Raw genomic sequence first — 24,455 nt, forward strand, 5'->3', positions numbered from 1 at the left:
CAAATTTTTAGGTCGAAATACAATAAAATGTGAGCTACACAAAAAAGACTAATCTGGGGCTTTTTAGCATATGTACTGTTCATCTTTAAAGTCCATGATTTTGTTTGTTTTTGTGCAACTCGCAATTCAAGGTATTTCATCCTGAAATTTTTCACACATACACTTTACATCCTTGCATTCATGTGAATATTTTTTCAGAATTTTTTTAAACCAAAATTTATGAATTTTGAATTTTCCAAAATAAAGGGATCCATGGAGCTCGGTCTCCAAAGTGCCCTACTCCTAACTAATCATATAATTAATTTGTCGCGTGAAAATGATATTTTGTTTACTAATTCGTGTCGCTCGAGTTTGTCCACAAAGTCTCAGAAAAAAGTGACACCACTAATAAAAATATAAGTCCTGAATTCACATGTACCATATCGTCAAGCTACACGTGAGCAAAATACTTCTTTCATTTCAAAATGTAGTGCATATGACGTATAGTTTGAACCAGTTTTCAGAAATATAAAACATACGTACTAAATCCACACAATTAGATTCATTTCGATATATATTTTAATATGGCATATATTTGATTTTAAAATATAGATAATTTTGTATATAAAATTGATCGAAGTTTGTGAAGTTTGACTTTTGTGAAACGAATGGCGTACTATATATATTATGGGATGAAGTGAGTAGTGCACTTACCTATGCATGTTACCTCAGTGTGGCTGCCATCAAATAAAATGAGCACTTGCGCTTCCTATCTTATATGTGACGTGTGTGCTTAAGAATATTCTTGGTACAAAGTTTTGTATTGTGTGGGCAAACTAGGTTTTGTTAGTCAATGGATACTAAAAAAATTGTTTCAATGATTTCCTAAAAATGAAGGGAATCTTTGACGAGGGAAAAAGATTGTCAAGTACTCAAGTTGAACGTATATGATAAAATTAATGTCAACCAAAACTGGCCAGTTACCATGAATGAATGTACATATGTTCAACATTACACATTAAGCCCAAATAAAGATTGCCAAGTTGAGTTGTTGACGTACATAAAGTTGTTAAGAAATGGTTGAGAGTGACAAGGGCTTGTAATGTATATAGTCATTGCAGATTACCCAACGACAGAAATATTAGCCTATGCAGTGACGACCTGTTTGTGAACTGCATATGGTACGAAAGACAAAATTGCTCTGCGTACAATAAAATTACATATGATTTTCATATGAAGTTATGCTAGCCCTAATGTGAAAAAAAAATGGAAGTGTCATACTCAGATAACTGTGGTGATGCACTAATGTGAAAACACACAACACAATTATCATTTGTGACTCACTGGCTAAGTAATCTTCAAACCAAAGTGAGCACTTGTACAATTTTTATGTGTGAAGATTCATTTTGACTTTCCTATCATTTTTTGTGTCTTCATGAATACCAACACGTTCAAGGGTCTTCATTTTTCATGTCTTCGTGAATGCCAACATGATGGCACTCCCGAAGTACTTGTTGTCAAATCAAAATTAATGAGTAATTGTACCTCACCTTTGCTTAAGATTCTTGCTCCAGACTTCCAAATATGTGTTTGTCTCTACTTGAACAACGACATTTGACTTTCAGTCAACGAATAGTAATTATAGTATGTTAGAGTTGTGGTGCTATAATATAGTACTTTAATAAATTAAATAATAAGATGTCTTTATATGTGACTGACTGGCTAAGTCGTCATCATATTAAAGTGAGTAGTTGTACTCACATTGCCCAAGATTCTTGCTACAGACTTCCATATCTGTTTATGTTTCTACATGAATGGGAGGATGACTTTGTCTTCGATTAATGTATAATAATTCCAAAAAATTGAAAATTGGCAAATGTTGGAGGGGTGATCCAACACCATGTACTTCCTCCTTTTCTTTTTAGTCCGGATAAAAACTTTGCCTGAAGTCAAACTTAGTAAAGTTTGACCAACTTTATAGGAAAATAAATTAATATTCACAATGTGAAATCAAATATAATTGGATGCATCATGAAATAAATTTTCCTACCATATAACTTCAGTATTGTAGATGTTGATATTTTTTAATATAAATTTGGCGAAACTTTGTGTAGTTTGACATCAAACAAATCTTATATGCGGGGTGGAGTATATTCTAGTACTATTAACAAACAAATTTGAAACTGTCATGTGGATGCATTGTGAACGTATGATTCAGATGAGATTGCCAATTAATTTTGAAGTGCCTTCTCACAGCGCCAAAAGCTCTTTTCTCTGCAATAAACTAGACAATAGCCCCATATTATAGCATTCCAATTATCAACATAAACTTAGAATATATGACAATAGATCCCTCCAGAATATCACTCTGCACATCATGGTGGCTCTTAACCTTGTAGCTTTGGTGATATGCTTTATTCCCAGAATATAAAAAAATTGATAAGTTGATTATGTGGAATATGTTAGTCAATAATAATATTAAAATATAAGATAATGATACTCTCCGCATTGTCGCCAAGTATATAGAGGATGACTGCACGTCATAGTGGCTCGTGGCGTTCTAGATTCAGCGAAATGATTCGTTGTTGAAAACATAAAATTAAAATTTGATAGTTTGGAAGGCTTGCGTGCTCTTTATGATGTGGAGTGTTTGCATGTGTCAGACAATGGAATATGGAGGGCTTGCATTTGCTACAAGGTTACAGTTGTGGTGATGTAATATAGTACTAGTGTGAATAAACAGAATAACAAGATGGCCATCATATGTGACTAAGTAGGTAAGTCGTGGCTTGCATGTGCTAGAAGGTTATAGTTGTGGTGTTGTACTATAGTACTAGTGTGAACAAACAAAAAACAACACAGTCCTCATATGTGCTATAGTACTGCAAATTCGCCGCCCTACTAAATTGAGTAGTTGCACCCACCTTGGTGAATATTCTTGCATCTAACTTTTGTATCTGTCTTTTTCCTTTGCATGAATACTAGCAAGACTTTGTTGGTCAGTGAATCTATAGTACTTCACAAATTATAAAATTGACTTCTTAATATTGAAGGGCTGATCCAGCTTCCTAGTATATTCTTCTATGTTTAGAGAAATGATTCTTTGCTTAAAAAAATAAAAATAAAAACTTAATGGTTTGCAAGGCTTGCATGATCTTGCTGATGTGGAATCTTTACAGGAGCTTGGCTCCATGGTGGCAGGAGCTTGGCTCCATGATCTTGCTGATGTGGGCCAATTTACAGGAGCTTGGCTCCATGGTGGCAGGAGCTTAGCTCTATGGTGGCAGGAGAAAACCCTGAATTTGTTAGACAAGTTGATCACCTGGAGCATCTGCAGGGAAAGGAACCAGTAGGGTTTTTGATAACAAAGAGAATCCAGTCCTGCAAATCCTAGATCAAATGAAGACCGATGCAAAATCTTGGGCTTTAGCTAGTTCTGGTAGTTTCTCTCTATAATGGAGATTTCTTGTTTGGAGTGGTGCCGCAATTCTGGTCACTATGTCCTTGTTTAGGTTGCTAGGTTCCTAGTAGTTGGGTCGTAGTACTGCCCCTTGGCCTGCCTTTTGATTAGTGTTTTCGTTTTTTTTTTCCTTTGGTTTTGTGAGACATTGTAAGACAATGTATCAGTCATCTCTTATATCTTAATGCAACACATATATCTTATATCTTAAAGGCATGGTTAGAAAAAAATAGTACGCATGTAGGCAGTGTCGGACATATCCATTCTGGACAACTATATGATATACGTTTGCATTGGCTTCCACATGGGAAAACTAGTTTTTTTTTTCTTTTTGAAAAGGAGGATTGTACATGGCCTCTGCATCGAGCAATGCATACAGCCATCTTTATTGCATTATTCAACATACAAAATAGAAACATAGATCAACCCAAAGCCATCCTGACAACAATTTTCGCTCTAGCTACAAGACTGATGATGTGGCCTCACCAAGCCGCCCGCCGGCTTGCCGGGAGCACTAACCGGTCTAGCAAACCCTCTGCATGCGCCGCATGCGCACGCTGTAGAATCCGTTGCCGCCTTCTTCTGCAGTCTTATCTTCAGGAGCAATCAATGCACTGATCTTGTCAAACGCTTCTGCCGTTAACGCCACCACGGCCAAATAGCGACTGCCTCTTGTGAACGTCCTTTGAATGGTATCCAGCGCCGAGACCCCGCTGCACCTTGCCGCCAAGATTCGCCGTCGTCAATATTCTGGATGGCACGCCGCCCACCTTGATCACCACATGAGAAATATACTGAGACCCGCACCCAGCCACCAAGCAAAACACTTATCCCTCTAGCCGGTGTACAGCCCCAAAGATGATTCCCCCATGAGGGTGATGATGCAGGAACCTCGTCATCGTCCGATCCGGAAAAGCCCAAATATGGGGTTTCCCCCGGGGCACACAGGGAACACGAATTGCCCCACAATGCCTCCAACGAGGTAACGACGTCCGCAGGCGCCACCATTGATGGTTCTAGCTGATGCCGAACCAAGCTTTCGCTGGCAAATTCAAGCCTATCCGCGGCTAGACCACCAGATCGACCTCCTGCATCATCCTGCACGACCGAGGGTGATGTTTGCCACCGGGAAATAGCACGACCGGAGCTGCACCACCGCCCATAATCGTCGCCCCGCCTGGGTGAGCCATCGATGGTAGAGGGGCCTTTACTGCTGTGTCGCCGACGCTGGATGACGCACCCGTCTAGGACACCCACGCGGATCTCCACCACAACCACATCCCGGAGCCGCGACGGAGTGATAGGTGGGAACCCGATGAACGAGTTCACGCCCGAGGGAGGCCCGATCTTCACGTCGTAGGATCGAATTGGGAGGGATAACTAGCTGCAAGCAGCCGGGATAACTAGCTTTATACCTGCCAACGTTGGATGCAACCCGTACGTTGGGGATGGCTGACCGAAGCTACAAGAACTCCAACCCGCTGTCCGAACAATCGCAGAACCACAAACCGGGACTAATCCACACAAAACGGCCGGAACCGTAGAGCACGAACTAGGGGGAACCAGAGGCTCCTTCTCGCGAATCCGAATGAACTCACAAGAGTAAAGGTAGCAAGATCTCTCGGATCTCTCTAGCAGTCTTGCTGCATAAGCTTGTAGCTGAATGGTTTGACAAAAGGTTTCTAAGAGGATGGGGGAGATGGGGTTTTATAGCAGGGACAACCCCCCTTGGCTAGGTGTGAAAATGGTTTCAAAAGTAAGCCGGTTTGCATGGCTTCCTTGTGTGAAAAAGCAGTCAACTTTGGGAGTTGTTGCAGAGCTCCTTCGAAATTCGCGAAGCCTTGACAGCCTGGACACCTTCCAGGAGAATGACTAGTACTTTTGACTCACAACTCCAAATGATGTGAGGTTTTTTGCATTGAAAAGATAATTTGATTTAGCTTCTGTTGATGTACCCCTATGGCCCCGTCTCTCCATCATATGAGTGTGCCACCACGAAACATCAGAGGTAAAAACTGACAGCATCAGCTTCACTTGAAACTTGTTTTCTTCAAACTCGTTCCTGCAGACCGGTTGCTTCAAGAGCTCATAGGTTGTTGGATTTCTTCCATGTGATACCTAAGTTCAACCAACAACAATGGAGATGAAAGTGCAGCCATGTGTTCACGATTGTGGTATGAACTTAAGTTAGCGTTCACCTGGCCATGTGTTCGCTTGATTCGGCTTAGTAATTATTTCCAACTAAATTGTGCACTTTTCTGAAATGTCGTGTATGATGTACCCATGTGCTCATCATGCTCCCTCCCTTGATGAAGAGTCGTCCTCGACTCTCTTTGATCTGCAAAAGATAAGTAGAAGGAAAGTAGATAATATACATGCAAAGAAATGATGCAATCCTCATTTGTAGCTTTCACCTTTGAATTGTGTTGCGCCTGATCATGTACTGGTTTGTCACAACTTGGAGTTTGTCTAGGGATGATCGCTGTTGTTTCAACGACCAAGATGTCCTCATCATCCCCCCTCTCTTGAAAAGGAGTCGTCCTCGACTCTACCTGGTCATAATACAAAATAAAGTAGGGCGATACCAAATCATAATGCAAAGGTTTCATGATATAGAGAATTTTCGTTTTCAACTCTGCTATCTTATGGACGATGACAACATGATGTTTTATTCGACTTAGGAGTTCCTTCCAGCAAACATTTCCATGGAGCACAAATTTATAACCAACCATAACCATATTCATATCAGCCTCGCTCTCTAGGAGAAAAGGCGTCCTCGACTTCATTTGGTCTACAAAATTATAGCATGAGGACAATACAAAATAACTAGGAAAAGAAAATAATGAATAATCATGTGCGACGTTCAGTTTTATTGGATCTCTTATAGTCTCTTCAAGATTAACATAATCAAATTGCTGGATGGATGATGTAACAAACAATTTTTCTCTAATCTTATCATGACATTGCTTTAAAAACTCATAAGTGCATACCTCTGGCTTCATCAAAATGGAAGATCCTTTTTGTTTTACCTCATTGTGTATTTGAATGCCTTTCTGAAAATCAATCTTCACACATGCACCTTGTGTAGTGGTACTCCATGTCCTCCATATTTGATCTTGGATCTCAATCTCCCATCGTTGCAAGAGAGCTGATAGGTATGCCTTTTGCACCTGCACATATTGCAAAGAAAGAGAATTTGGTGAAAGGTTACTTATTGAATGTTTCTCTCTCTTTTCATTTGGTGGACTACTAATTTCCCATGGTGGTGGATCACTCATCTTGCTATTCTCTTGTTGAAAAATTTCAACCTCACATTTACTGGACTCATATAACTCAGTTATCCTCTCACTCTTATTGTGTGATATATTGGGTTGTGGATCACTTATCTCTCTAATGAGGCGTGGAATGATCTCAATCTCACATTTTGTGGACTCACACAACTCATTAATCCTCTCTCCCTGAATGTGTGGTGTATTTAGGTGGAGATCTTGCATTTCTCTAATCTCATGATGAACAATCTGATCCTCACATTTTGTGGAGTCACTCAACTCATTTTTCTTTTCACTCTCAAGTGGTGGGATTTTTGAAAGTAGACACTCTTCCTCACTTTTGGTGGAGTCACTCAGCTTGCTTTTATTATCACTCTCAAGTTGTGGGATTTTGGATTGTGGAATCTCTTCCTCACATGGAATTTTTGGCACATGTTTCCTGGATGTTGGGACAGTGGTGGTGGTTGAGATGCCAACATTAGGAGTGAGCTTCTTAGGTGAACAGGGGCTATGAATCACCGGAGCCGCTCCATCAACCACGGCCATGCTTTGCGGTGGGTTGTTGTTGTGCCGATGGGTGCCACAACTTCTCCCTCGAGCATGACATCCTTGTTGCACTTCAGGTGCAACACTGTCACGCCCACGAGAAGAAACACCATGCTCTCGAGCACGTCCTTCTTTCTGTACTTCTTGAGTAGTAGTGACATGCCCACGAGCAGCAACATCATGCCCTCGAGCATGTCTTCTTTGCTGCACTTCATGAGCAACAGGGTATTGTCGGTGTCGAACCCCGTCACCACTTGCTCGAAGACGCTCGTCAAGCCTCCTTCGATATTCTTGAACAATGTTCCGTAATTCCAGAAACTCAGCACGTGTGACCGGGGCGTCCTTTTCCCCTTGATTTTTTCCATGAACACTCGATGCGAATCCTGCCATGTTAGTGGGGCTAAAAAGTGGAATAGGATATTTTTTGTGGAATCACACAACCTCACCTCTTACTCACCAAAGATCTTATGGGTTCACATCAGATTGTGCTTCTCCCGGATGTGTTAAAGAGATTGAAAGACAGGGATCAAAGAACTAGCTTCGGTTTTTGGTGGAGCTCGGTGGGGTAAACAAAAAGGGGCTTGTGCCAAAATCAAGTTGATGCAAACCAAGAAAAATATGTGGATGGATCTGCTGCACCTTTGCACCAAGATTGATAAACACAACAAACAAGCTTCTGAAATTTTTCTATCAAGCTGAAACTTTTGGATCTTACACAACACTTTCTTTTTCTCTCTTGACTTTTTTTTGCCACTCTTTTTTTTTGATTCTTTTTTTTCCACTCTTTTTTTCCTCTCTTTTTCCAAAGCACAACAACCAAATCTGAAAGCAATTACGAAGATGAACTTGGTGCGGATCTAAAAGATGAAGAACATGCAAGGTATGCAACAACAAGATCTCAGCACCAACAAGGCTTGGATTTATTTTTGGTGGGGCTTTGGACTTTTAGGACAGAAAATATAGCATGAAAAACACTCGATCTAAAGGGATGATAGCAAGATAAAGTTGGATAACAAATCCTACCGTGTCAACGAAGGCTCTGATGCCAGATGATAGGTGGGAACCTGATGAACGAGTTCACGCCTGAGGGTGGCCCGATCTTCACGTCGTAGGATCGAATCGGGAGGGATAACTAGCTGCAAGCAGCCGAGATAACTAGCTTTATACCTGCCAAGGTTGGATGCAACCCGTACGTTGGGGATGGCTGACCGAAGCTACAAGAACTCCAACCCGCTGTCCGAACAATCGCAGAACCACAAACCGGGACTAATCCACACAAAACGGCCGGAACCGTAGAGCACGAACTAGGGGGAACCAGAGGCTCCTTCTCGCGAATCCGAATGAACTCACAAGAGTAAAGGTAGCAAGATCTCTCGGATCTCTCTAGCAGTCTTGCTGCATAAGCTTGTAGCTGAATGGTTTGACAAAAGGTTTCTAAGAGGATGGGGGAGATGGGGTTTTATAGCAGGGACAACCCCCCCTTGGCTAGGTGTGAAAATGGTTTCAAAAGTAAGCCGGTTTGCATGGCTTCCTTGTGTGAAAAAGCAGTCAACTTTGGGAGTTGTTGCAGAGCTCCTTCGAAATTCGCGAAGCCTTGACAGCCTGGACACCTTCCACGAGAATGACTAGTACTTTTGACTCACAACTCCAAATGATGTGAGGTTTTTTGCATTGGAAAGATAATTTGATTTAGCTTCTGTTGATGTACCCCTATGGCCCCGTCTCTCCATCATATGAGTGTGCCACCACGAAACATCAGAGGTAAAAACTGACAGCATCAGCTTCACTTGAAACTTGTTTTCTTCAAACTCGTTCCTGCAGACCGGTTGCTTCAAGAGCTCATAGGTTGTTGGATTTCTTCCATGTGATACCTAAGTTCAACCAACAACAATGGAGATGAAAGTGCAGCCATGTGTTCACGATTGTGGTATGAACTTAAGTTAGCGTTCACCTGGCCATGTGTTCGCTTGATTCGGCTTAGTAATTATTTCCAACTAAATTGTGCACTTTTCTGAAATGTCGTGTATGATGTACCCATGTGCTCATCATGCTCCCTCCCTTGATGAAGAGTCGTCCTCGACTCTCTTTGATCTGCAAAAGATAAGTAGAAGGAAAGTAGATAATATACATGCAAAGAAATGATGCAATCCTCATTTGTAGCTTTCACCTTTGAATTGTGTTGCGCCTGATCATGTACTGGTTTGTCACAACTTGGAGTTTGTCTAGGGATGATCGCTGTTGTTTCAACGACCAAGATGTCCTCATCATCCCCCCTCTCTTGAAAAGGAGTCGTCCTCGACTCTACCTGGTCATAATACAAAATAAAGTAGGGCGATACCAAATCATAATGCAAAGGTTTCATGATATAGAGAATTTTCGTTTTCAACTCTGCTATCTTATGGACGATGACAACATGATGTTTTATTCGACTTAGGAGTTCCTTCCAGCAAACATTTCCATGGAGCACAAATTTATAACCAACCATAACCATATTCATATCAGCCTCGCTCTCTAGGAGAAAAGGCGTCCTCGACTTCATTTGGTCTACAAAATTATAGCATGAGGACAATACAAAATAACTAGGAAAAGAAAATAATGAATAATCATGTGCGACGTTCAGTTTTATTGGATCTCTTATAGTCTCTTCAAGATTAACATAATCAAATTGCTGGATGGATGATGTAACAAACAATTTTTCTCTAATCTTATCATGACATTGCTTTAAAAACTCATAAGTGCATACCTCTGGCTTCATCAAAATGGAAGATCCTTTTTGTTTTACCTCATTGTGTATTTGAATGCCTTTCTGAAAATCAATCTTCACACATGCACCTTGTGTAGTGGTACTCCATGTCCTCCATATTTGATCTTGGATCTCAATCTCCCATCGTTGCAAGAGAGCTGATAGGTATGCCTTTTGCACCTGCACATATTGCAAAGAAAGAGAATTTGGTGAAAGGTTACTTATTGAATGTTTCTCTCTCTTTTCATTTGGTGGACTACTAATTTCCCATGGTGGTGGATCACTCATCTTGCTATTCTCTTGTTGAAAAATTTCAACCTCACATTTACTGGACTCATATAACTCAGTTATCCTCTCACTCTTATTGTGTGATATATTGGGTTGTGGATCACTTATCTCTCTAATGAGGCGTGGAATGATCTCAATCTCACATTTTGTGGACTCACACAACTCATTAATCCTCTCTCCCTGAATGTGTGGTGTATTTAGGTGGAGATCTTGCATTTCTCTAATCTCATGATGAACAATCTGATCCTCACATTTTGTGGAGTCACTCAACTCATTTTTCTTTTCACTCTCAAGTGGTGGGATTTTTGAAAGTAGACACTCTTCCTCACTTTTGGTGGAGTCACTCAGCTTGCTTTTATTATCACTCTCAAGTTGTGGGATTTTGGATTGTGGAATCTCTTCCTCACATGGAATTTTTGGCACATGTTTCCTGGATGTTGGGACAGTGGTGGTGGTTGAGATGCCAACATTAGGAGTGAGCTTCTTAGGTGAACAGGGGCTATGAATCACCGGAGCCGCTCCATCAACCACGGCCATGCTTTGCGGTGGGTTGTTGTTGTGCCGATGGGTGCCACAACTTCTCCCTCGAGCATGACATCCTTGTTGCACTTCAGGTGCAACACTGTCACGCCCACGAGAAGAAACACCATGCTCTCGAGCACGTCCTTCTTTCTGTACTTCTTGAGTAGTAGTGACATGCCCACGAGCAGCAACATCATGCCCTCGAGCATGTCTTCTTTGCTGCACTTCATGAGCAACAGGGTATTGTCGGTGTCGAACCCCGTCACCACTTGCTCGAAGACGCTCGTCAAGCCTCCTTCGATATTCTTGAACAATGTTCCGTAATTCCAGAAACTCAGCACGTGTGACCGGGGCGTCCTTTTCCCCTTGATTTTTTCCATGAACACTCGATGCGAATCCTGCCATGTTAGTGGGGCTAAAAAGTGGAATAGGATATTTTTTGTGGAATCACACAACCTCACCTCTTACTCACCAAAGATCTTATGGGTTCACATCAGACTGTGCTTCTCCCGGATGTGTTAAAGAGATTGAAAGACAGGGATCAAAGAACTAGCTTCGGTTTTTGGTGGAGCTCGGTGGGGTAAACAAAAAGGGGCTTGTGCCAAAATCAAGTTGATGCAAACCAAGAAAAATATGTGGATGGATCTGCTGCACCTTTGCACCAAGATTGATAAACACAACAAACAAGCTTCTGAAATTTTTCTATCAAGCTGAAACTTTTGGATCTTACACAACACTTTCTTTTTCTCTCTTGACTTTTTTTTGCCACTCTTTTTTTTTATTCTTTTTTTTCCACTCTTTTTTTCCTCTCTTTTTCCAAAGCACAACAACCAAATCTGAAAGCAATTACGAAGATGAACTTGGTGCGGATCTAAAAGATGAAGAACATGCAAGGTATGCAACAACAAGATCTCAGCACCAACAAGGCTTGGATTTATTTTTGGTGGGGCTTTGGACTTTTAGGACAGAAAATATAGCATGAAAAACACTCGATCTAAAGGGATGATAGCAAGATAAAGTTGGATAACAAATCCTACCGTGTCAACGAAGGCTCTGATGCCAGATGATAGGTGGGAACCTGATGAACGAGTTCACGCCTGAGGGTGGCCCGATCTTCACGTCGTAGGATCGAATCGGGAGGGATAACTAGCTGCAAGCAGCCGAGATAACTAGCTTTATACCTGCCAAGGTTGGATGCAACCCGTACGTTGGGGATGGCTGACCGAAGCTACAAGAACTCCAACCCGCTGTCCGAACAATCGCAGAACCACAAACCGGGACTAATCCACACAAAACGGCCGGAACCGTAGAGCACGAACTAGGGGGAACCAGAGGCTCCTTCTCGCGAATCCGAATGAACTCACAAGAGTAAAGGTAGCAAGATCTCTCGGATCTCTCTAGCAGTCTTGCTGCATAAGCTTGTAGCTGAATGGTTTGACAAAAGGTTTCTAAGAGGATGGGGGAGATGGGGTTTTATAGCAGGGACAACCCCCCCTTGGCTAGGTGTGAAAATGGTTTCAAAAGTAAGCCGGTTTGCATGGCTTCCTTGTGTGAAAAAGCAGTCAACTTTGGGAGTTGTTGCAGAGCTCCTTCGAAATTCGCGAAGCCTTGACAGCCTGGACACCTTCCACGAGAATGACTAGTACTTTTGACTCACAACTCCAAATGATGTGAGGTTTTTTGCATTGGAAAGATAATTTGATTTAGCTTCTGTTGATGTACCCCTATGGCCCCGTCTCTCCATCATATGAGTGTGCCACCACGAAACATCAGAGGTAAAAACTGACAGCATCAGCTTCACTTGAAACTTGTTTTCTTCAAACTCGTTCCTGCAGACCGGTTGCTTCAAGAGCTCATAGGTTGTTGGATTTCTTCCATGTGATACCTAAGTTCAACCAACAACAATGGAGATGAAAGTGCAGCCATGTGTTCACGATTGTGGTATGAACTTAAGTTAGCGTTCACCTGGCCATGTGTTCGCTTGATTCGGCTTAGTAATTATTTCCAACTAAATTGTGCACTTTTCTGAAATGTCGTGTATGATGTACCCATGTGCTCATCATGCTCCCTCCCTTGATGAAGAGTCGTCCTCGACTCTCTTTGATCTGCAAAAGATAAGTAGAAGGAAAGTAGATAATATACATGCAAAGAAATGATGCAATCCTCATTTGTAGCTTTCACCTTTGAATTGTGTTGCGCCTGATCATGTACTGGTTTGTCACAACTTGGAGTTTGTCTAGGGATGATCGCTGTTGTTTCAATGACCAAGATGTCCTCATCATCCCCCCTCTCTTGAAAAGGAGTCGTCCTCGACTCTACCTGGTCATAATACAAAATAAAGTAGGGCGATACCAAATCATAATGCAAAGGTTTCATGATATAGAGAATTTTCGTTTTCAACTCTGCTATCTTATGGACGATGACAACATGATGTTTTATTCGACTTAGGAGTTCCTTCCAGCAAACATTTCCATGGAGCACAAATTTATAACCAACCATAACCATATTCATATCAGCCTCGCTCTCTAGGAGAAAAGGCGTCCTCGACTTCATTTGGTCTACAAAATTATAGCATGAGGACAATACAAAATAACTAGGAAAAGAAAATAATGAATAATCATGTGCGACGTTCAGTTTTATTGGATCTCTTATAGTCTCTTCAAGATTAACATAATCAAATTGCTGGATGGATGATGTAACAAACAATTTTTCTCTAATCTTATCATGACATTGCTTTAAAAACTCATAAGTGCATACCTCTGGCTTCATCAAAATGGAAGATCCTTTTTGTTTTACCTCATTGTGTATTTGAATGCCTTTCTGAAAATCAATCTTCACACATGCACCTTGTGTAGTGGTACTCCATGTCCTCCATATTTGATCTTGGATCTCAATCTCCCATCGTTGCAAGAGAGCTGATAGGTATGCCTTTTGCACCTGCACATATTGCAAAGAAAGAGAATTTGGTGAAAGGTTACTTATTGAATGTTTCTCTCTCTTTTCATTTGGTGGACTACTAATTTCCCATGGTGGTGGATCACTCATCTTGCTATTCTCTTGTTGAAAAATTTCAACCTCACATTTACTGGACTCATATAACTCAGTTATCCTCTCACTCTTATTGTGTGATATATTGGGTTGTGGATCACTTATCTCTCTAATGAGGCGTGGAATGATCTCAATCTCACATTTTGTGGACTCACACAACTCATTAATCCTCTCTCCCTGAATGTGTGGTGTATTTAGGTGGAGATCTTGCATTTCTCTAATCTCATGATGAACAATCTGATCCTCACATTTTGTGGAGTCACTCAACTCATTTTTCTTTTCACTCTCAAGTGGTGGGATTTTTGAAAGTAGACACTCTTCCTCACTTTTGGTGGAGTCACTCAGCTTGCTTTTATTATCACTCTCAAGTTGTGGGATTTTGGATTGTGGAATCTCTTCCTCACATGGAATTTTTGGCACATGTTTCCTGGATGTTGGGACAGTGGTGGTGGTTGAGATGCCAACATTAGGAGTGAGCTTCTTAGGTGAACAGGGGCTATGAATCACCGGAGCCGCTCCATCAACCACGGCCATGCTTTGCGGTGGGTTGTTGTTGTGCCGATGGGTGCCACAACTTCTCCCTCGAGCATGACATCCTTGTTGCACTTCAGGTGCAACACTGTCACGCCCACGAGAAGAAACACCATGCTCTCGAGCACGTCCTTCTTTCTGTACTTCTTGAGTAGTAGTGACATGCCCACGAGCAGCAACATCATGCCCTCGAGCATGTCTTCTTTGCTGCACTTCATGAGCAACAGGGTATTGTCGGTGTCGAACCCCGTCACCACTTGCTCGAAGACGCTCGTCAAGCCTCCTTCGATATTCTTGAACAATGTTCCGTAATTCCAGAAACTCAGCACGTGTGACCGGGGCGTCCTTTTCCCCTTGATTTTTTCCATGAACACTCGATGCGAATCCTGCCATGTTAGTGGGGCTAAAAAGTGGAATAGGATATTTTTTGTGGAATCACACAACCTCACCTCTTACTCACCAAAGATCTTATGGGTTCACATCAGACTGTGCTTCTCCCGGATGTGTTAAAGAGATTGAAAGACAGGGATCAAAGAACTAGCTTCGGTTTTTGGTGGAGCTCGGTGGGGTAAACAAAAAGGGGCTTGTGCCAAAATCAAGTTGATGCAAACCAAGAAAAATATGTGGATGGATCTGCTGCACCTTTGCACCAAGATTGATAAACACAACACACAAGCTTCTGAAATTTTTCTATCAAGCTGAAACTTTTGGATCTTACACAACACTTTCTTTTTCTCTCTTGACTTTTTTTTGCCACTCTTTTTTTTCTCTTTGATTCTTTTGTTTTTCCACTCTTTTTTTCTCTCTTTTTCCAAAGCACAACAACCAAATCTGAAAGCAATTACGAAGATGAACTTGGTGCGGGTCTAAAAGATGAAGAACATGCAAGGTATGCAACAACAAGATCTCAGCACCAAGAAGGCTTGGATTTACTTTTGGTGGGGCGTTGGACTTTTAGGACAGAAAATATAGCATGAAAAACACTCGATCTAAAGGGATGATAGCAAGATAAAGTTGGATAACAGATCCTACCGTGTCAACGAAGGCTCTGATGCCAGATGATAGGTGGGAACCCGATGAACGATTTCACGCCCGAGGGTGGCCCGATCTTCACGTCTTAGGATCGAATCGGGAGGGATAACTAGCTGCAAGCAGCCGGGATAACTAGCTTTATACCTGCCAAGGTTGGATGCAACCCGTACGTTGGGGATGGCTGACCGAAGCTACAAGAACTACAATATAAACACACACACGCACACCCTACCCCTATGAACACTTTCGGTAGACTGAGGCAATGGGACTTGAGATTGATGAAGTCACCATAGAGTCGTTGTTATCAATGGGAACACTACCTTCCACTGAAAGAATATTCCGCCTTAACGAGAGACAGTTTTCAAACCTAGGGTTTGAACAATGGCGGGTTGGGATACAACCACCCTCCTAACCATCTAATCACAGGTTGGTTCTCGTTTGGATGAACTTTTTGAGAATTCTAACACTAGTAAAGAAGTGCTCGATACCAACTTCCTACCCCCAACCCGTTTTCCGGAAATGTTTACCATAGACCACATTTTATAAGCAGTTTCACTAAGAAAAAGACACTATCGTGGAACAAGCCATATACTACGACACATCTCTGGCGGACCGGACATAATATCCGAGCAATACCTTCATCTTAGTCAGTATGGCAAGATAAGCCGCTAGAGATGGGCCTCAATGAAACAACTATGCAGATTTGAATACATTTCTTGTGGTTCTTCAATATTGTCCGCCAGGGATGCAATATATTTCCAAGCCATGACGATTTAACACATCTAATGGGCATCCACCACCAATTGGTTGTTATTTGAATCGCATGAAGTGCAACACCAATATATCAGGCAGACCACTCTCCTGTCCCCCCGCCCCCCTCATGCACACACAAACCGAACTTTCGGCAAGGAACGCCAGAGGTGATGGCAGTGCTAGGTCATAGGACGGCGCCGAAGGTGATGTCCGCTCCGAAGTGGAGGAATGCACGAGAGGTTAAGGTAGCTTGGAACTGTGGATTGGCCTCTGCCGCCACTGTCTTTCTTTGAACAGTGCCTTGACCCATCCACCACACCTTGAAGCGTCCACAACCAGCTTCAATGCCTACCACGACCTGCGAAGAGGAGGCGGATATGGAATCTAGAAGCGTGGCTGACCCGTCGTGTCCCAACCTAATGGATGATGTGCCCAATGGCGGAGGTATATTCCCGGTCCTCCCCTCTATGCCATTTGTTTGTGATGTGGTAAGGTTACATTGCCAAGACTATCATGTGCTAGTCCACTATCCTCTGGCCGATCTATGCATGTATGCCCTAGCCAGTCGTCCACTATCCTCTTATAGGGAGGCGTCCCCCCCCCCCCCCCCGCGTCGTCTCTCCTTCGAGGCGACCCGGGGGTAACCCTAGCCGCCACAGCCGCGCCCCCTCCTTCCTCTCCGCCGCCGCCTGAGGTGTGCTCCGGCGCGCGCGCTCGACACCGATGAAGGTGGCGGCTGGGATTCGGCGGCTGCTCGTCTCGGGCGGGGCCTCGGCTCGCGGGGCGGCGGCCCCGTCAGGTGAGGGTGGGGTGGCCCTGGCGGCGGGCCGCCCTGCCGGTGCGAGCGAGGCTCCCCCTCGGTCTCGCGGGTGACGAGGTGGTGGCGGTCGGAAGTTGCTGGTGTGCATCCCTCCCCACAGGTATGCCACTGATGAAGCCCATCCCCTCTGCCCCGATCTGCTCCTTCCTTCGCCAGATCTGGGTCCTGGTGGCGTAGGCCGCTGCTCCCGGTTGCTGGCTGCGCGGATCTCGTCGGGCGGGGTTGGATCCGGGGAAACCCCTGGCCGGCGCGGCGGTCACACCAAAGGCGACGCCTTGGGTGCCGTTGCCCTCCTTGGAGGCTGTGGTGTGGATCCTCCCCCCTCCTTCCGTCCCCTGCTAGGTGAAAGCCTAGGTCCCCTGCTTCGGGCCGCGACGACACGTCCGTGTCGTGTTCCTTCTTGGAGGCACCGTCCGGGGATTGCAGGGGCGGCGAGAGAGTTTGGTTGTGGATGTGATGGTGGCGGGAGACAGCTTGGATTGGGTTTCTTCATAGGTTGCTGGCTGGAGGGTCCCTGACGAGGTCGCCGGTGGGTCGATGCCCACGAGCCTGGGCAAGAGGGAGTCGGGTTCCCCTCTTCGGCGACAACGATATACCATTTGGTGGGAGCATTGTGCTCCGGCGAATCCAGCGCTGGCCTTTGATCTCCTTTTCGCTGCTTCCCTTGCTTCTGCGACTGTGGCCGGCAGCTCTAGCCCTTTGGTGCGGCTGAGACGCAGACGACGATGGTGATTGTTTGTAGTGTGCTCTGGGCTTGCGGTTTTGTTCTAGTTTCTTCTCCCTGCAGCTTGGAGGCCATACATTTGGGTTCTGGGGTGAACCGAGCTGCCGTCTGCCGGTACGGCATCCTTCGAGCCAGGATGAAGGGGTAGGGGCCCTTTGCAGAGGCAGTAACAGATGGTGGTCTGGTCCATGGCTGGCTCCGAGGGTGGCTGTGATCACGAAGCTTGCGCGGTGGTGCATTCCTCCCAAGACCCTAGCTTCGTTCTGTTGGTGTAGGTCGTCCAGTAGGGTGTTGGTAGCAGCGTGATGATGCCTTGTCTCACTCTGTTGCTGCCTTGAGTTGTTTTGCTTGAGTTCCTTGTATCCATCGCTCGGTTTCCTTTTCTTTGCGTTGTAAGCGGGTGTCCTTGTAATCCTGGCCGGTTGATGGCTTTGTTAATTCAAAGCCGGGCTCTTCTTGAGCCTTCGTTCAAAAAAACATGTAATTTCCATTTCTTTTGTGATAGAAATGTTTAGCTAAATCCGTTATGTATTTTCCATTTCTTTGAAACAAAACTGAAATGATGCTTCTCACAGCCTTTGCCAAACAATGAGTGTGATGATGAATATGATGTTGTGTGTATTTGATGAGTATCTGATGTGCATTTTGTATTGGGATTTGAGAAATCGCGTCCTTGCGGCGGTTTTGAGAAAATGATGGGCAAAGCAACTCCTAGTGGCAGTTTTCAGAAATTAACCAACTCAAATGAAATAACCAACTTGGAAAATATGCACTTGTCGTTTTTTAATTACAACTGACTCCCATGGGCATATCTGCTCTGCTCTGAACCGGCCTTATAAATACTTGCCACCTTGTTGTTCGTTCTTTCCTATCTCGTAGAGCAAACAATCTTGAAGCAGTTTTCTCCCTCTCGTCCATCTCAATAAGTGCCCGCTTCTTAATTAGGTATTTCCTCTGTTTTTGATTCCCATCTATATAGTAGAGCAAAGAAGCTTTTGTCTACCTCTCCCATTTTTTCTTCTCAAATGGGTCTAGCTAGTTCTAATTGATTTTATGAAAGAACATGTAATTGATGTTGTCGTATGTATAATGTATTGTACATAGTCCATATGCTCTCAATCATTTCTATTCCTAGGCTCCGAGGCCATGGGCAGCAACACCCTTACGTCGATGCACGAGATCCGGCGCTTGCAGCGTGCCGAGGGGCCTGCGGCCATCCTCGCCGTCGGCACCGCGAACCCGCCCAACTGCGTGTCCCAGGAGGAGTACCCGGACTACTACTTCCGCGTCACCAAGAGCGAGCACCTCACCGACCTCAAACAAAAGCTCAAGTCCTTCTGTAAGCAGAAGGAAATCATATATAGATGGAAATATAGTGCATATTAGCTACCCACCTAACGATGATTATGTGGTCCAAACTTGTTTCTTGCGATGATCAGGCCAGATGACCTCAACGGAGAAGCGCTACTTCCACCACACGGAGGAGCTGCTGGACGCCCACCCAGAATTCCTCCGCCGCGACAAGCCGTCCCTGGACGCCCGGCTGGACATCGCCGCTGCCGCTGCTCCAGAGCTCGCGGCGTCAGCCGCAGCCAAGGCCATAGCCGAGTGGGGCCGTCCGGCCACCGACATCACCCACCTCGTCGTCAGCACCAACTCCGGCGCGCACGCCCCGGGCGTCGACCTTCGCCTGGCCTCTCTCCTCGGCCTCCGCGCATCCGTTTGCCGGACGATGCTCAACCTCAACGGCTGCTCGGCCGGTGCGGCCTCGCTGCGCCTGGCCAAGGACCTGGCCGAGAACAACCGCGGCGCACGCGTCCTGGTGGCCTGCGTCGAGCTCACCGTCGTCGCCTTCCGCGGGCCCGAGGAGGCGTACCCACACAGGCTCATCAGCCAGGCGATCTTTGGTGACGGCGCAGGCGCGGTCATCGTCGGCGCTGACGCCGTGCGCTCCGTCGAGCGCCCGCTCTTCGAGATGGTGTCGGCCTCGCAGACCACGATACCAGCAACCGACGGCGTGCTCACCATGCAGCTCACGGAAGCCGGCCTCGACGGCGACATCTTCACCAGGGAGCTCACGCCTCTAGCCGCGCAGCACATCGAGCAGTGTCTCACGGACGCGTTCCAGCCGCTTGGAATAATGAGCGGCGGTGCCGAATGGAACGATCTGTTCTTTGTGGTGCACCCTGGCCTCCGTGGAATAATGGACCACATCGACGGGGCTCTCCGGCTGGATCCCGGGAAGCTGGTGGCGAGCCGGGCCGTGCTGAGAGAGTACGGCAACATGCTTGGCGCGACGCTGATCTTCGTGCTCGACGAGCAACGGCGGCGGATGGAGGAGGACGGCGAGACGGGTGAGTGGGGTGTGATGATGGGATTTGGACCAGGGTTTACGGTTGAGACCATGGTGCTGCATGCGGTGGCCATCGACCTGCACAACGAGAATTGACCCTCGACCGATTCATAACCTTGCTACTTTCTGTCATATATATAATTTGAAACAAATTAAAAATACGCAAGTACAATTGTAAGCATTCAGATCGTACAACTTGCTCGCTAGGGCATCACAGCATTCAGATCATTGGAGTTGCGTCGAATAATTTGTAGGAGTACAAGGTTATGGTTAATCTGAAACTTTTACCTTTTTTTTTAGAGCGAAGGCTCGAGACGAGCCTGACTTTGAATTAAGCCATCAACCTGCTAGAAATTAAAGCCACCATTACATCTCCCAACACCACACACAAAGAAAAGAAAACAACAACGACCGAAAGATACGCGGGAGCCGGGCACGCAGCTTACAGCACAACCCACACTACAAGCAACTAAACATGAAGAAAGAGAAGCACCGCTTGCATAGTGAGAAGCCCTTCCAAGTCCCACATGGACCGAAAAGAAGAACGCCAAGGGAAAAGCCAGCCAACTTGGCAGCGAACTCACCGAACGCCGGCCCTGAGAACCGAGAAGACACCACACCCTCTAAACCCTCGCCGAAGAGGGACCCTTCCCCCTCGTCCTGGCTCGAAGGGCGCCGCACCATCGAGCGAGGGATGTGTTCACCATAGAACGAGAAATGTGTGGTCTTGAGTTCACAGGAGCAGAGCAGATACACGCAACCCGTAGCGGGCAAACCTTGCCTGCCATGAAGAAGCACCCACCCGATGCCCGAAACAGGAAGGGGGTAACCTGCAGGGAGCGGTTCACAGATATTGAACATTTTTGTGATATGCGTTGAACAATATTTTAATACACATTAAACATTTTTATGATATACACTGAACAATTTTTGAATTCTGAAAACAATTTTTAAAAATTTAACAAAATTTGAGAACCATGAACAATCTTTGAAATTATGAACAAACTTTCAAATTTCAAACATTTTTTTGAAAACAAAAGGATAAAATTTTAGAAAAAGAGGATAAAAGAAATGAAAAGGAAATAAAGAAATAGAAAAAGAAAAGGAAAATAGAAAAGACCAGAAAACCGGCAAAAAGAAAAAATAACAGAAAAAAACGGTTGAGGGAACATGAAGGTTCCCAAAACCGGTTTCCGTGGCACTGCTTTAATGCTCTAAATGGTCCGGCCCATTTCGCGGTGCTCGCTTGCGCGCTTTAGCGAAAGCGTCGTGGCCAATTTTTTTGGGCGATTCTCCCAAAATAGCCCCCCTCCCCAGCTTGGCCCAGAATCGCCACTCCATTATTATTATTTTTACAATTCTATCTGGTTAAGGTCTAATTAGCTAGGATTGTAAAAATATATATAAAGTGATGATTCTGACATAAGCTGGGGAGGGGGACGATTCCAAAAGAACTGGCCAGTAGTTGGAGCTAGCGAGTTTCAAATAGATCTGGCAAAGAAAAGAAAAAAAAAGGAGTTCCAAATAGGGATTGCCGCCTTCCTGCTGCCAACAAGCCACGCAGCACACGGCCTACAAGGCCAGGGCCACGTCCAGTCGCGCTTTGCGTTCCATTTTCTCGATTTTCTTGTAACTGATGATGCTCGTTCTCCATTTGGCCTTTCTGTTAAAAGCCTATCTTTCAAACACATCCTGCTACTCCCTCCAATCCAAATTATACTAAAGCAGCGCCATTTAATTTGGATCCGAGGGAATACTATAGTTAAGAGTCATGTCGACAAATTTATATTTAACCAATTAATGATACACCTATTTCCAATTAAGGAGGTACTAATTACATTGGCGGTCTTATCTTTGGGGCACATTCATCTCCTACTTGATTTGGGGAGAAACTTCCATGCAAGTAATTAACCCTTCAAGATAAGGATGGTGCATGGCTATATAACGAGGTGAATTATAACAGAAGCACCGTGTGAGGGTACAAAGGGCGGCAGATCCATCTCCATCGAAATGGCAAAAATGGCGCTCTTTCTCACAGTTTGTTTCTTTGGCTTCTACGTGCCCGCCACCTCCCTGGCGTCGTCCTGCAACAACAATAACTTCCTCCGCTGCCTCTCGACGAACGTCCCCAGCCAGCTCGTGCAGACGCCGGGCACGACTACGAGGGCCTCTCGTACTGGTCGGGCAGCCCCAACGGCGAGGCATTCGCGGTGATCGACCTCGCCAACCTCCATGCCGTCCGCGTCGACCCACGCAAGGCCACCGCATGGGTCGACTCCGGGGCGGCGATTGGGGAGCTCTACTACCACGTAGCCGCGGCGGCGCCGGGGCTGGGCTTCCCGGCCAGCGTGTGCCCTTCCGTGGGCGTGGGGGGCATCTTCAGCGGCGGCGGCATAGGCCTGATGATGCGCAAGTACGGCCTCTCCGCCGACAACGTTCTTGACGCCACCATGGTCGACGCCCATGGGAATCTGCTGGCGAACAAGAAGGCCATGGGGGACGACCTCTTCTGGGCCATCCGCGGCGGGGGCGGCGGGAATTTCGGCATCGTGCTGTCGTGGAAGGTGAGGCTCGTGCCGGTCCCACCAAAGGTGACCTTCTTCAAAGTTGCCAAGACCATGGACCAGGGCGCGGTCCACGCGGTGACCAAATGGCAAACGCTCGCGCCGGCGCTTCCCGACAACCTCAGCGTGCGTGTTGTCATACAAAATCGTCAGGCCAACTTCGAAGGCCTGTACCTAGGCAAGTGCAACGCGGTGGTGGCGACGATGCGCAACCGGTTCCCGAAGCTCGGCGTGACGCGCGCCGACTGCAAGGAGATGAGCTGGCTGCAGTACACGGCGTACATATACTTCGGCGACGCCGTCAACAGCATGCCGCTGGAGGCGCTCCTCCTCAACCGGTCCACGACCCTAGGCCCCTTCGTTAAGAACAAGTCCGACTACGTCAAGAAAGCTCTCACCAAGGAGACGTGGGAGAAGATCTTCCTCTGGCCCAACGGTGCTGCCACGGGGCAGCTCATCCTGGAGCCGCACGGCGGAAGGATGAGCCGCATCGCCGCCGACGACACCCCGTTCCCTCACCGGAGCAGCGTGCTCTACAACATCCAGTACATGGAGCTCTGGAATGACAAAGGGGCTGGATGCAACGCTACGCCGAACTGGATCGGGAGCCTGTACGACTTCATGGCACCGTTCGTGAGCAACAACCCGAGGGGCGCGTACGTGAACTACCGAGACCTCGACATTGGTGTGAACAATGTTGTTGGCGGGGTGACGAGCTACAAAAGTGGCAAGGTGTGGGGTGAGAGGTATTTCGGCCCCGCAAACTTTAGGAGACTCGCGGAAATCAAGAGCAAGACGTGGACGCGGCCGACTACTTCGGGAACGAGCAGAGCGTGCCGCCACTTGCCTTGAACTAGTGTCAAGTAGGAAGCGATCGTAACTCGCTAAACTATTCAAACAAGAGATAGTAATAGGAGCCTAGCCAAGATCACCAAGGTCAGACGCCAAGAGCAGTAGCCACACCAGCAGCAGGGTGAGGGCATCAAGAAACCAGCATCGACAACCAACATCTCCTCACCTACTCCCGCAGAACATGCCAAGATCGACAAGCCACTCGCTTCTACCTTCGAAGAAGACCACTATCCTCTCGCCCTGGCTCGAAGGGCGCCGAACCGTCGGAAGGTAGAGTGCTCACCATAGAGCCGAATGGACAATGCCGCCTGGCAGCTCGGGCATGAGGGAGCAGAGCACCACCTCCGCTGGGATCCCACGACTTCACCACCACCTAGGCAGCCACCCAACTAGACACAAGCTGAAGAGCGCCTACAAAAGATGAAGACCGCGCGAGAAGACGAAGAACATTGAACAACTCGCCGCCACACTGCCCTCAACAAGCAGAAAAGCACCATCTACACCTCCACAAACCCCAGACGACGCCTCCAGGAAGGGAACGACGTCGACACGTCGCCTCCGCCCACAGGGGGAACTAGGACTTTCGCCCCGTGCAGGAGCGTGGAAGAAGGATGCAGAAGGGGATCTCGACGAGGCCTCCAAGAAGGGGACCGACTCCAAGAAAATGGAGACGGCCTCGCCGTGGCCACCAAAGGCCAAGGGTTTCCCCCTGTCCCACACTCCACTCCCAACCACCAGAACCCGAGAGCACGGGCCGTCGCGACAAAGCCGCCATGGCCAGATCAGGTCGGTGGGTGCATCCACGAGCGGAGGGCATCGATCTTCACCAGACAGAGCACGCCCGCCACAACCTCGTCGCCCGCACGACCGAAGTTGCGGTACAGCACTCGCGACCGCCGCTCGCCGTAGAGCCGGCGCCGCCCGAACAGCCCGGGGCCGCCGCCCCGGCATCCACCCACCACGAGCATCTC

At 46.3% G+C, this 24,455-nt stretch overlaps 1 protein-coding gene and 1 pseudogene across 1 annotated transcript; both read left to right on the forward strand.

Moving 5' to 3' along the window:
- The first annotated feature begins 17,635 nt into the window (after positions 1-17,635).
- LOC141041906 (bisdemethoxycurcumin synthase-like) lies at positions 17,636-20,164 on the forward strand. Its single transcript, XM_073509475.1, has 2 exons — positions 17,636-19,054; positions 19,155-20,164. Exons 1-2 carry the CDS (start codon positions 18,862-18,864, stop codon positions 20,162-20,164), a joined length of 1,203 nt encoding a protein of 400 aa, XP_073365576.1. The 5' UTR covers positions 17,636-18,861.
- A 1,889-nt stretch (positions 20,165-22,053) lies between these two features.
- On the forward strand, positions 22,054-23,640 carry LOC141041905 (berberine bridge enzyme-like Cyn d 4; annotated as a pseudogene).
- Positions 23,641-24,455: the final 815 nt, after the last annotated feature.

This window comes from Aegilops tauschii, chromosome 2 (genome assembly GCF_002575655.3).
Source record: "Aegilops tauschii subsp. strangulata cultivar AL8/78 chromosome 2, Aet v6.0, whole genome shotgun sequence".
NCBI lineage: Eukaryota > Viridiplantae > Streptophyta > Magnoliopsida > Poales > Poaceae > Aegilops > Aegilops tauschii.

What these genes read in the sequence shown, in the direction of transcription:
- LOC141041906 (XM_073509475.1), top strand. Translation starts at nt 18,862, where the DNA reads ATGGGCAGCAACACCCTTACGTCGATGCACGAGATCCGGCGCTTGCAG. An exon ending in ACAAAAGCTCAAGTCCTTCT is followed by an intron (nt 19,055 to 19,154) that starts GTAAGCAGAAGG and finishes TGCGATGATCAG; the next exon opens with GCCAGATGACCTCAACGGAG.